The 13,219-nt window shown below is 40.0% G+C and overlaps 1 protein-coding gene and 1 long non-coding RNA gene across 2 annotated transcripts in view; one reads left to right on the forward strand and one right to left on the reverse strand.

The window, feature by feature from the left end:
• dnajb5 (DnaJ heat shock protein family (Hsp40) member B5) overlaps window positions 1-7,854 on the forward strand; it is a 65,378-nt gene extending 57,524 nt beyond the window's left edge. The window contains exon 4 of the mRNA XM_068032709.1: window positions 5,257-7,854. Within this exon, the coding sequence (XP_067888810.1) occupies window positions 5,257-5,490 (234 nt within the window). The 3' untranslated portion in view covers window positions 5,491-7,854. The remainder of the gene's footprint in view (window positions 1-5,256) is intronic.
• Window positions 1-13,219, reverse strand: part of LOC137370411 (uncharacterized) — a 169,963-nt gene that overhangs the window by 142,293 nt on the left and 14,451 nt on the right. The window lies entirely within an intron of this gene.

A 13,219-nucleotide genomic window follows, 5' to 3' on the forward strand; every position in this document is an offset into this window, starting at 1 on the left:
AAGATCTTGAAGCTCTTTTCGTGCTACTGCTTAACTAGTTAGTAGCATTATAAATATAAATAAAATTAAAGTACACTGCAATTGCATTTTCAGTCAGCAAACAATTTTTTGTTGTATTTATTGGGTATTCATTTACAGTGAAGAACCTGAATTGTTCTTGCGATTGATTGTCCCTTCTGGTAATATTACGCCATTTTTAAAGGGTGACTTTGCACATAGGATGGTCAAAGTGACAGCCAGAAAACATGACTTTTTTATATTGTTACCTGCTCCTATCAGCAGGTAGTGTAGTGGTTTTACTAGCAGACACCAACCAGTACATTATCCATTTTTTTGTAAAGCTTCAGAGTTATGGGTTGAAAGGTTTATATAAAATGCATATGCAGTTGCCAATAGTTCTTCTCCCATATGCCCATCAGGGCTGTGGTGGAGGGTATATGGAGTTTGCCCACTTTTTTGGGAGCTGACTTATTAATGTGGATTAAACATGCAATGTGTTATGTTTAGTCTTCTCTTAAAAATGTCTTTTATATACACATACACTTGAATCCTCATGGATCCCATAATCATTACATACCTTGCTTTATCCTTGTTCATATATTCCATATTATGTCAAAATGTTATCCCTTCATTTGATAATTGGCTGATGAGAAATCCCTGGCGCGCTACTAACTTTTTATTCAGTCTTGGGATGTGGGCATTACTGGTGAGGCCATCATTTATTGCCCATCTCTAATTGCCCTTGAGCAGGTGGTGGTGAGTTGGCTTCTTGAACCATAGAAGTCCATGTGGTGGAGGAGGGACGTCCAGGAATTTGACCCAGTGACAGTGAAGGCATGACAATATAGTTCCAAGTCAGGGTGGTGTGTGACCTGGAGGACTTGTAGGTGGCGATGTTCCCAGCCATTTGCTCCCCTTGTTCTTCTAGGTGGTAGAGGTCAGTGGTTGCGAAGGCACTGTCAAAGGAGGCTTTGAGTTGCTGTAGTGCATCTTGTAGATGGTGTATACTGCTGCCGCTGCATGCTGGTGATGGAGGGAGTGAATGTTGAAAGTGGTGGATGGGTGCCAGTCAAGCAGACTCCCTTGTCTTGGAGGGTGTTGAGCTTCTTGTGTTGTTGGAGCTACACTCATTCAGGCAAATGGGGGACTGTTCCATCACCCTCTTGACTTGTACCTCGCTGCAGAATTCCCAGCCTGTGGCCTGCTCTTGTAGCCACAATATTTATGTGGCTGGTCTGGTTAAGTTTCTGGTCAATACTAACCCCCAGGATGTTGATGGGTGATTCAGTGATGGTAATGCCATTGAATGACATGGGAAATGGTTAGATTACCTCTCATTGTAGATGGTCATTACCTTGCACTTGAGTGGTGTGAATGTTACTTGCCACTTACCAGCCCAAGCCTGAATGTTGTCCAGGTCTTGCTGCATCTGGACATGGACTGCTTCACTCTGTGAGGAGTTGTGAATGATACTGAACACTGCAATCATCACTGAATATCCCCATTTCTGACCTTATGATGGAGGGAAGGTCATTGATGAAGTAGTGAAGATGGTTGGGCCTAAGGACACTGCCCTCAGGCAATGTCCTGTGGCTGGGATGATTGGCGTCCAATAACTCCAGATATCTTCCTTTTGTACAGAGAGATTTGGGTGTTCAGGTCCATTGTTCCCTGAAGGTGGCAACGCAGGTCAATAGAGTGGTCAAGAAGGCATACGGCATGCTTTCCTTCGTCGGACGGGGTATTGAGTACAAGAGTTGGCAGGTCATGTTACAGTTGTATAGGACTTTGGTTCGGCCACATTTGGAATACTGCGTGCAGTTCTGGTCGCCACATTACCAAAAGGATGTGGATGCTTTGGAGAGGGTGCAGAGGAGGTTCACCAGGATGTTGCCTGGTATGGAGGGCGCTAGCTATGAAGAGAGGTTGAGTAGATTAGGATTATTTTCATTAGAAAGACGGAGGTTGAGGGGGCCCTGATTGAGGTGTACAAAATCATGAGAGGTATAGACAGGGTGGATAGCAAGAAGCTTTTTCCCAGAGTGGGGGATTCAATTACAAGGGGACACGAGTTCAAAGTGAAAGGGGAAAAGTTTAGGGGGGATATGCGTGGAAAGTTCTTTACGCAGAGGGTGGTGGGTGCCTGGAACGCATTGCCAGCGGGGGTGGTAGACGCGGGCACGATAGCGTCTTTTAAGATGTATCTAGACAGATACATGAATGGGCAGGAAGTAAAGAGATACAGACCCTTAGAAAATAGGCGACAGGTTTAGATAGAGGATTTGGATCGGCATAGGCTTGGAGGGCCGAAGGGCCTGTTCCTGTGCTGTAATTTTCTTTGTTCTTTGTTCTTTGTACTAGGTATGACTCCAATCAGTGGAGAGTTTTCCCTTGATTCCCATCGACTTCAATTTTGTTAGAGCGTCCTGATGCCATAGTCAGTCAAATAATGCCTTGATGTAAAAAAACAGTCCTTCTCAGCTCACCTCACCTTTTGAATTCAGCTCTTTTGTTTAGGTAGGTCTATAATGAGGTCTGGAACTGAGTGAACCTGGCAGAACCCAAACTGAGCATTGCTGAGCAAGTTCTTGCTTAATAAGATGAGGGCTCATGGAGTTGGGGTAATATATTAGCATAGATGGAGGATTGGTTAACGGACAGGAAGCAAAGAGTAGGGATAAACCAGGCATCTTCAGGTTGGCAGGCTGTAACTAGTGGAGTGCTGCAAGGATTGGTGCTGGGGCCTCAGTTATTTACAATCTATATTCATGACTAGGACAACGAGACAGAGTAATGTATTTAAGTTTGCTGACAATACAAAGCTAGGTAGGAATGCAAGTGATGAGGACACAAAGAGGCTGCAAAGAAATATAGACAGGTTAAGTGAGTGGGCAGTAGGGTGGCAGAATATAGAGAAATGTGAAGTTATTCACTTAAAAGGCATGAAACTTGTAAATGTTGATGTTCAGAAGGACTTGGGTATACTTGTACAAGTATACCCAAGTTAGCATGCAGGTACAGCAAGCAATTAGAAAGGCAAATGGCATGTTGGCCTTTATTGCAAGGGGATTGGAGTACAAGAATAAAGAAGTCTTGCTACAATTATACAGGGTTTTGCTGAGACCACACTTGGAGTACTGTGCATAGTTTTGGTCTTTATTTAAGGAAGGATAAATTAGCATTGGAGGCGGTACTGTGAAGGTTCACAAGATTGGTCCCTGAGGTGAGAGGGTTGTCATATGATAAGGCTGAGTAAATTGGGTCTGTATTCTCTGGAGTTTAGAAGATTGAGAAGTGAACTCATTGAAACATTCTTGATTCTGAAGGGGAGACACAGCAGAAGTCTCAGGATTAGGGGTAAATCACTTAGGACTGAGATGAGAAATGCCTTCATTCAAAGGGTCGTAAATCTTTGGAATTCTCTACCACAGAGGGTTGCGGGTTCTCCATTGTTGAATATATTTAAGGCTGAGATACAGATTTTTGGTGTCTCAGGGAATCGAGGGATATGGGGAGCAGGTGGGAAAGTTGAGTTGAAGCGAAGATTAGCCATGTTCGTATTGAATGGCGGAGCAGGCTCGAGGAGCCATATGGTCTACTCCTGCTCCTATTTCTTCTAAGTGCCGCTTTATAGTACTGTCGCCAACACCACCATCACTTTGCTGATGATTGACAGTAGACTGGTGGGGCTGTAATTGGCCAGATTGGATTTATCCTGCTTTTTGTGGACAGGCCATACCTGGGCAATTTTCCACATTGTCAGGTAGATGCCAGTGTTGTAACTTGACTGGAACAGCTTGGTTAAGGGCACTGCTAGTTCTGGAGCACAAGTCTTCACAGTACTATAGCCGGGATGTTGTTTGGGCCTATAGCCTTTGCGGTATCCAGTGCCTTCAGCTGTTTCTTGATATTGCGTAGAGTGACTCAAATTTGCTGAAGATTGCCATCCAATAGCGGGGACCTCTGGAGGTGGCAGAGATGTATCATCCGCTTGGCACTTCTGGCTGAAGGTGGTTGCAACTGCTTCAGCCTTGTCTTTTGCAATGATGTGCTCAGTTCCCCCATCATTCAGGATGGGAATATTTTTGGAGCCACCACCTCCTATTAGTTGTTTAATTGTCCATCATTGTTCAGGACTGGCTGTGGCAGGTCTGCAGAGCTTTGATCTCATCCCTTGGTTGTGAGATTGCTTCGCTCTGTCTGTAGCTTGCTGCTTCAGCTGTTTAGCGTGCATGTCATCCTATGCTGCAGCTTCACCAGATTGCACCTCCTTTTTTTATTCTCCCACCACCACCCCCAACCCCCAATCTAAGGGACAATCTGATACTTTTATCAATGCTCAGTTGCACAGCATCAATATATCTTTTCATATTAAAAACAGTATATCAGTATCCAGATATCACAATGTTTAATGCAAATTCTTGTATCACACAATTCTTAGGCCACAATGTCTCGAGCTCCTTTACTCGCCATCCCACAAATAAGCCTGACAGGTAACTAGCCTGAGTTTTCATTTCAGAAATTCAGAGCAATTACTCTGAGCTGTAAAAGGAACACACACCTACACTTCAGTAGAATACAATGGTGTGGAGTGTAATCAAGAAGTTACACCCATTCTTACATAAAATTAAGTGGAAGTTATCACCAAGTCCAGAATAGCAAAATCGGTGGAGGCAAAATGATCTGGGTTTTTTTAGTTAACCAAAAATGCCTTTTTATCTTTGAGTTTAATTAGTTAGCTGGCTCGGCATTGCCCAAAAGACTGTTTTCACACTTGACATAGAAACAGTCTTCAGCATTCCTGAAAGCACTTCCACACAAATCCAATTACCTATCTTCTCTGCAGCAGTAACCGGCAATACTCGAGATACAGGAGTTGGGACTATGGATTAAAATATAATCCTCTACAGATATGCCTGATTAAGGATGCAATGCTTTAAGAACCTAAGCCAATGACAGGAAAAAGATTATTCTGGCCACTAAGCAGCTCCTTTAACACCTATTTAAGCTCAACAGAATTTAATCAGGGTGATTCCAGGAGAATCTCTTGATTCTCCCTGATTCCCCAAAGATGCCTCATTATTTCCTCAGTACTGCACCGCAAAACCTCCCTTCAAAATGATGAGCCTGATTTTTTTTTTTTTATGGATTTTCCTGTTCCGTTTTGTGTATATAATTTGTTTGTATTATAGTATTTTGTCAGACAAAAGTGGCTTTAAATATCCTAGTATAATTAAAATTTGTTTACTTTCATAGGCCTTATGTGGTTGTACAGTTAATATTCCTACAATTGATGGCAGAGTGATTCCCCTACCTTGCAATGATGTTATCAAGCCTGGGACTGTGAAGAGGCTGAGAGGAGAGGGTTTACCGTTTCCTAAGACACCTACTCAACGCGGTGACTATATAGCAGAGTTTCAGATAAAATTTCCTGACAAAATGCCTCAAACAACAAAAGAAATCCTGAAGCAATATCTTCCGATCTCTTAGAACTCAAATCAAAGCAATATTTAATACTGTGCCAGAAGTTTGACAAAACGAACGAAGGATCGTACATTTTCTAATATAATGTAATACATTTTAAAGAAAATTATTTTAAGTCGGAGCTTTTCAGTTCTTTAATATGCTGAGCCTTGTAAGCATAACAGTGGTAAGTGTGCAAAAGAACTGTGGAATCTGTTTTAGTAGAATAATCTTAATACTGAATACTGCATACTGAAATCATTTTTCACCAGTGTCAGGGGTGGTGGGGGGGCAGATGGGGAAAACTTATTTTAAATATCTATTGGAAAGACATGGTGCAGAGCTACATCTCTCAAGCTGGGTTTGTCCAATACAGAGTATGCAAAAGCTGAAATACCTGCATAATAAACGAGAGATGGGGAAAATTAAAAAGTTGAGTTTGAGGCATTATTCTTCAAGAAAAATACAAGATAATTGGTAAGCTAAAATGACACTAGTCAGTAGTATTGATGCACAAGTCATCACAGTGCCATAAAATGGTAGAATTTTGTTTGAACCATGGAATAACTTGTGCAAGTTTACAAAAGTCCCCTGCAGCAAAAAGGTTTCAGGTTTTGTAAAGCTATATAACGTTGCATCAATTTTGGTTATAATTTTTTACAACATATGCCACAATTTGAGGGTTAAATTACTGATCAGAATTGCATTTGGACCTATATACTGAAAGAAGTAGAGGCAGAAACAACCTTGTGTGTAGAGGATCCATTATTTCAAGTAAGTTTGCTTTTTGAGAAGCCATAATTACTTCACATAAAGTTAATAGTGGAGAAATAATGTTTTTTTTTAAAGGATTGTGATACAATTGGCTGTGACAATACAGAACTAAATGCAGAATTTCAGATTTGATATGACAAAGTCATCTGAGCAACAGAACATGTAGCTTTGGAGGCTTACAATTTTAAAATTGAATCACATTTTAGCTGGAATTTTGTGCATTGGGGAAATTTATTAAAACTGATATACTCTGGACTTTCCTTCCATGATCATTTGAAAAATATTTGTTTACTATTTGTCACTTGTCAAATGTTGAACTTTGTATTTTCTTCTGTTCTGTATGAGTTCCTTAGTATAATGTCATGTTTAAGCTTTCTGCTAACAGTCACTGCAGTTCTTATACTTGATAGGCATTTTAACAGAAGTTGTTTTTGATTTTCCTTGTTTTCTGAATTATTATAACTTGTACTGCTTTTCCCCAGCTTTTCCATTGCCACCATGCATTTAATTCTGAAGTTCACCTTTTCAGTATTGACAGTCATCATCATTATTTTATCGTTTTTTTGCAATAGTTGTATCATTAATCTCTTCCGCAGCCTAGCCAAACTATTTAATATTTGCTTTCAATGAGCTGAAACACTCCTGTTTAGCTCCCACTATTTGTTTATAGACTTGAGAGCTTCGAGCATTCATACTAGTATGATGGCTGAAGTTGGGGCATATAAGACTTGGACAGCAGTTTCAAAATCTTACTGGGGCAGGGAGATGGTGTAAGCAAAGGAGATGTTCTAACAAAGGGAAGGTTTTTTTTGGTGGCCTTTTTTGGACTCCTCCATGTAGGTAATATCAAAAAATGATTATGGCAAAAGAATTTCTGCTTGCACTGTAACTCGGCTGCATGTTTTTGCCGCTGAGTATACTTGCTGCAATGAAGCTTTTCATGTATTGAATAGAACAATTATCATAATTTGATAAATTGCTCTCTAGTAAGGGATTGCACAAACTATTTCCAACTTTTATTAAAATGTAAAATTATTCAGCTGTGCTTTTGTTTACCATTTCCCCTCTTCTCCTTCCATTTAGTCAAAACAAGTTGCCAACTAGAGAAGGAAAAAGAGGAATCTGTATTGACTGGAAGTTTTGAAACCTTTTTTTTATATGTTCGTATGACTGCATACAAAATTATGAACAATGGTTCAAATGTGTAATGTGGCAATGAAAAGTATTAATTTTAAAATTAATTGACTGTACTTCAGTACAGAGCACCAGGACGTTGCGAGTGCTAGATAATTTTTTTTTTGAGTCTGCCTATTTACACACTTTATTTTGTGGAATTGACAAGAAGCAGAGCTGCCTGCCTTTGCACAACTGATATTTTGTAACTAAACTTTGTATTGTGCCAATTGGAAAGGACTGAAAATAGCACAGGTGCTGCTTGAAAAAGAATGTCAAACCCTATTCCTGCATCATAATTTTTTTATTGATTTTAAAGAGACTTTCAGAAGAAGAAAAATCCATACAAGTCCTTTTTCAAACCTATAAACTGTTCACTATTTCAATACTTCCATCTGTATTTTAATTCGGATTAAAAAATAAATAAACTGCTTTTTGACTGAACTTTCTCTTCTAGCATTTATGTTGTATTTATCAGAATAGCTTAATTCAGATACTTAATTTTTATCGTAACAGGGAACTTGGATTATGTGTTTATTTATACAAGGCATATTAAGTTGAGTAGCTTTGTAAATTTAAGGAATATATAGTTTTTTTTTAGATGCAGCAAGGGGGATGGGGTGGTGAGAATCAAGTTATAGGTTAATGTAATGATGGGCTTCTCAAAACAATGACCAAGAAATTCAGTTTCTTAACTAATTGTTTGTCTCCAGCAGTCTCCTTCTGGTATAGCCCAGAGCAGTTGCCTCAGCTCCAGGAAAATATCAGCCATAACTACTTGCTTTTATGTAGCAGCACTTAACATACCAAAAAACATGCCAAGTTGCTCCAGCAAGGTGTAGGGGGAAAATAACACTGAACTAAAGTAGTCCAGATTGGCGTCATTGGTCAAATTTCAAAGGAGTCCACGATGTGTGGGCATAGCTCTCCTCTACAGTTTGTAGAACATAAATAGGAGCAGGAGTTGGGCCATAAGGCTCCTCAAGTCATTTAATAAAATTATTGATCTTCGATCTCAACTCCACTTTCCCACCTGATCCCCATATCTCTTGATTCCCTTGGAGTTCAAAAATCTGTCAGTCATGGCCTTAAATATACATAGCGATTAAGCAGCCACAGCCCATCATTACAAAAATTCGCAACTCTCTAAGTGAAGAAATCTCACCTAGTTCTAGACTGTTCAACTGGGGGAAACAATCTCTCAGCATCAACCCTGTCAAGCCTTCTCAGAATCTTGCATGTTCTAATGAGAGAACCTCACTCTTCTAATCTCCAAAGAGTATAGACAAATTCTAATCAATCTCTCCTAATAGGATAACATTCTCGTCCCAGGAATCAATCTAGTGAACCTTGGTTACACCCTTTCTAAGGTATTTATTCCTCAGTTATGGAGCCTAAAATTATACACTATTCTAGGTGTGGACTCACCAAAGTCCTATATAACTGCAGCAGGATTTCCCTACTCTGAGGTTAGTTGGTTCGAAGATGAGGATTCAAATTTGTCCTCCATACTGGGCCCCTGGTCCCGCTGCACCCCCCCCCCCACCAACCTTGTTACCTGGCTCCCTGACCCTCGCCACTCCTCAGATTTGCTTACTGTGCTCTGGCCACTCAACAGCCTCGATTCCTGGGCTCTTGACCACCATAGGTTAGGGGTTGGGGAAACAACATGGATGGGGGACCGACGCGGGTGGGGGAGAGTAGGATGGCATGGGAGGCTGGTGGGGATGGCATGGGAGGGAGCGATGGCATGCGAGGGGGGAACATGGGGAGATGGGAGGGAACAGCATGGGAGGGGTGCAGAGGAGGGGAGTAGATGTCATGGAAGGGAGGGGGGATGGTGTAGGAGGCAGAGGTGGAGGGGGGCTGGGACAGCCTGGGAGATGGAGAAAGGGAATGAGGATGGCATAGGAAGAAGGAGTGGGATGGGATGATAGAGGAATGAAAAGCATGGAATGGGTTTGGCATGTGAGGGATCACCTGGGAAGGATGGAATGGCATCGAATAGGGATTTAAAGAGGTACTGTTACAATAAAGATACTAATTTCACTGCAAATGTTTTGCAGTTGCTAGTTTTTAAACGATGTGGAATTTAAATTTTTTGAATTAGGACATTTCAGTCATAGGTCTAATTTGTCTGATCCTATTCTATAGAATACAGAACAGACTAGCTCATGAATTTAAAAAAGGATATCAAGCAATGACATGTATATAAAATGCAATTTCTTTCTTGCTGCCTTTATGATTGTTCACTGCCTTCTATGTCTTATGTTTGATTCAAAACGTATTGGAAAGGAAAAGGAACCATATCAAACATCTATCGAGAGCTGAATTGTCTTAATTGTAAGGTTTTATTTCTGGTTAATATTGTATTCTTGTCTTCCAATTCCACTGTCAAATTTTGGTTAAATAATCTGTTCACATCCATGTTATCCACAACTTTTAATATTTGAAAGACTTTGATCATCTCCATTCTCAGTTACCTTTTTTCCAATGCAAATAAATGAAATTCTGAGAGCATCAAGGTATTTTTGAAGATATGATGCCCAAAGTTGCACACTCAATTCCAAATATGACCTTCGCTGTGTTTGTTTTATTCACTCATGGGATATGAGCATCGCTGGCAAGGTCAGCATTTGTTGCCCGTCCTTAATTTCTCTTGTACTAAATAACCTGTTTTGACTTAGTTTGATGCCCTTGGGATCAATATGAATGATTAAGCCTGAGATTTGCACCATATATTAGTGTGGTGAGGAGAGAAAGAGTGCAACTGATGCATTTTTATTAAATATAAATTTTAAAATTACCAATTGTGACCTTGGTAATAGTTGTAAAACATTGAGGATTTTGAAACCTGCCATTTTTAAAAATTCTTTCATGGGATGTGGGCGTCACTGGCAAGGCCAGCATTTGTTGCCCAACCCTAGTTGCCCTTGAACTGTGTGGCTTGCTAGGCCATTTCAGAGGGCAGTTAAGAATCAACCACATTACTGTGGGTTTGGAGTCACATGTCGACCAGACCAGGTAAGGACGGCGGATTTCATTCCCTAAAGAACTTTAGTGAACCAGATGGGTTTTTATGACAATTGGTGGTAGTTTCATAGCACCATTACTGAGAGTAGCTTTCAATTCCAGATTTTTTTTATTTATTAATGGAATTTAAATTTAATCAGCTGCCAGGGTATCAGCCTGGGCCTCTGGATTGCTAGTTCAGTGACATTACCACTATGCCATTTTCACCATCTGCAATAGATTAATTTATCTGAATTTTCAAAAAGCCTTCGATTAGGTGCCCCATAGTAGACTGATTAAGGTCAGGGAATGCAGAGTCACAGGACAAGTGGCAGAATGGATTGTTAGCTGGCTGCAAACTAGAAAGCAGAGAATGGGAGTAAAGGGTACTTATTCAGAGTGGCAAAAAGTGGGAAGTGGTGTATCAGTGCTAACACCACCGCTGTTCACAATTTACATTAACAATTTGGACTTTGGAATCGAAAACACAATTTCTAAATTTGCGGAAGATGCCAAATCAGGGGGTTAGTCAATACTGAGGAAGACTTCGACAAATTACAGGAGGATATCAATAAACTTGCAAAATGGGCAAATTAAGTTCAACACACAAATGTGCGGTAGTAGATTTTGGGAGGAAGAATAGGAGGACCACATCACTTGAAAGGTGCGAGTCCAGTGGCATGGAGAATCTCGGTGTAAAAATGAAGGTGCACTCCAGGTTAGCAAGGTCATTTTAAAAAAGCAAACTAAACACTCGGCTTTATTTTGAGAGGGATAGAATTGAAAAGTAAGGATGTTATGCTAAACCTTTTATCAAATCTTGGTTAGTTCTGGTTGCCATGTTATAAAAAGGGTATAGAGGCACTGGAGTCAGTGCAGAGATTTGCAAGGATTATACCAGAAATGGGTAGGTATACATATCAAGAAAGGATGAAAAGGCTGGCTCTCTTTTCTGTTGAAAAAGAAGGTTGAGGGGTGACCTAATAGAGATAAAATTATGAAAGGTTTTGCTAAAGTGGGGAAGAGATTAACTAGAGGCCATCAGTATAAGATAGTGACCAAGAAATCCAATAGAGAATTGAGAAGAAACTTCTTTACTTACCAGAAGAGTGGTGAGAACGTGGAGCTTGCTATCATAGGGAGTAGTTGAAGTGAATACAATAGATGCATTTATGTGGAAGCTAAACAAGCATATGAGGGAGCAGGAAACAGAGGGTTATGATAGATTTAGATGAGGAGGCTCGAGTGGAGCATCAATGCCAGCATGTTCTAATTGTGCTGAATGGCCTGTTTCTGGGCCATATGTCCTATGCAATCCTTTACACAAATGCTATTTGACAAATTGTCTGCTTTTGTTTTGCAGTAATTGCTGCAAAATCAAGTTTAATGGCAGCAGTCTATGGCATTGAAAGGTACCTACAATAGCAAGTGATCTTATTGGTTCTACTTTTTTGGAGAAGTAGGTTTATGCTACTTTAGTATGTTTATACAAGTAAATGTTTCAAAATATTACATGTAACAGAAGAAACTATGAATTTATTTAGCAATAAAAATAGCTCCGATATTAGGAAACCATTTTCAAGCAGGTTTTTTATTAATAGGCGATTTTATGTTTTTGATTTGTAGCCAAACAAGTGTGCAGAGCTCAAACAGCTGATCAGACCTAATCAACATGTCAAAAAGAGTTGCTGTGGTTATATCTGATGTCATCAAACTTGTTTATCAAATACATCTTTTCCTTAAGTATAAGGATGCTTTAGTAAATGAGTAATACAAATAATTTTTGTTTAACCAGATATGGTGTACCTCGGGCACAGTGCAGTGACCTTGGTTTTCTCTGCAAAAATGTAGCTGTTCTGTCAGACCATATGTGGCCATCATACAACTCCAGCTTACTGTATTGGAAGATAAAACAACCATCTGCATAAATCAGTTAAGCCGTACCAATAAGACACAGCACAATAACCATTGGTCAGCAGTATTTATGTTAAACAGTCAGGTTGTTGGCAACAATTGGTTGGTATTTTCAACCAGTCTAATGGCTGGATCACTTAAAATTGAAGAAGTGTTATTTTTAAGCTATCATGAAGTTAATGACAATTTAGTTTTTGTAATCTATGTTTAGTGAAGGTGAATTGGCCATGCTTAAAAGATTTCATGAGGAGAACACATGCAGTTGAAGCTGAGAAATGCCATTTATTTTAACTACTGAAATATGGCTGCCACTTTCTGACCAAAGCTTTCGAGGCAGAACATTGACATTGGAGAGAAAAACTGGACAAAATTAACCCTAACTTTATTTCCTTTTCTCGGCATTACCTAACGATATGGGAGCCCTGAAAATACCTATTTTCTCTCTCTCCAGATTTTTTAAAATTTGACTTAGCTTGGTACCTTATTAAACAGTTGCGGATAGGCTGGTAAAAGCAGGCATAGCTACAATCAACACCTATTCTCTGGACTACAAAACTTATAGGGGTGCTGAAATGGCTGGATACCCAAGATAGAAAACTCTGCCTTTTTTAATAGAACATAGAACATACAGCACAGAACAGGCCCTTCGGCCCACAATGTTGTGCCGATCCTTTGTCCTCTGTCGAGGACAATTTAATCTATACCCCATCATTCTCCTTTATCCATATACCTATCCAAAAGCCTTTTGAAAGTCCCTAAAGTTTCTGACTCAACAACTTCCCCGGGCAAGGCATTCCATGCCTCGACCACTCTCTGGGTAAAGAACCTTCCCCTGACATCCCCCTTATATCTCCCACCCTTCACCTTAAATTTATGACCCCTT

This window comes from Heterodontus francisci, chromosome 1 (assembly GCF_036365525.1).
Source record: "Heterodontus francisci isolate sHetFra1 chromosome 1, sHetFra1.hap1, whole genome shotgun sequence".
In the NCBI taxonomy this organism is placed as follows: domain Eukaryota; kingdom Metazoa; phylum Chordata; class Chondrichthyes; order Heterodontiformes; family Heterodontidae; genus Heterodontus; species Heterodontus francisci.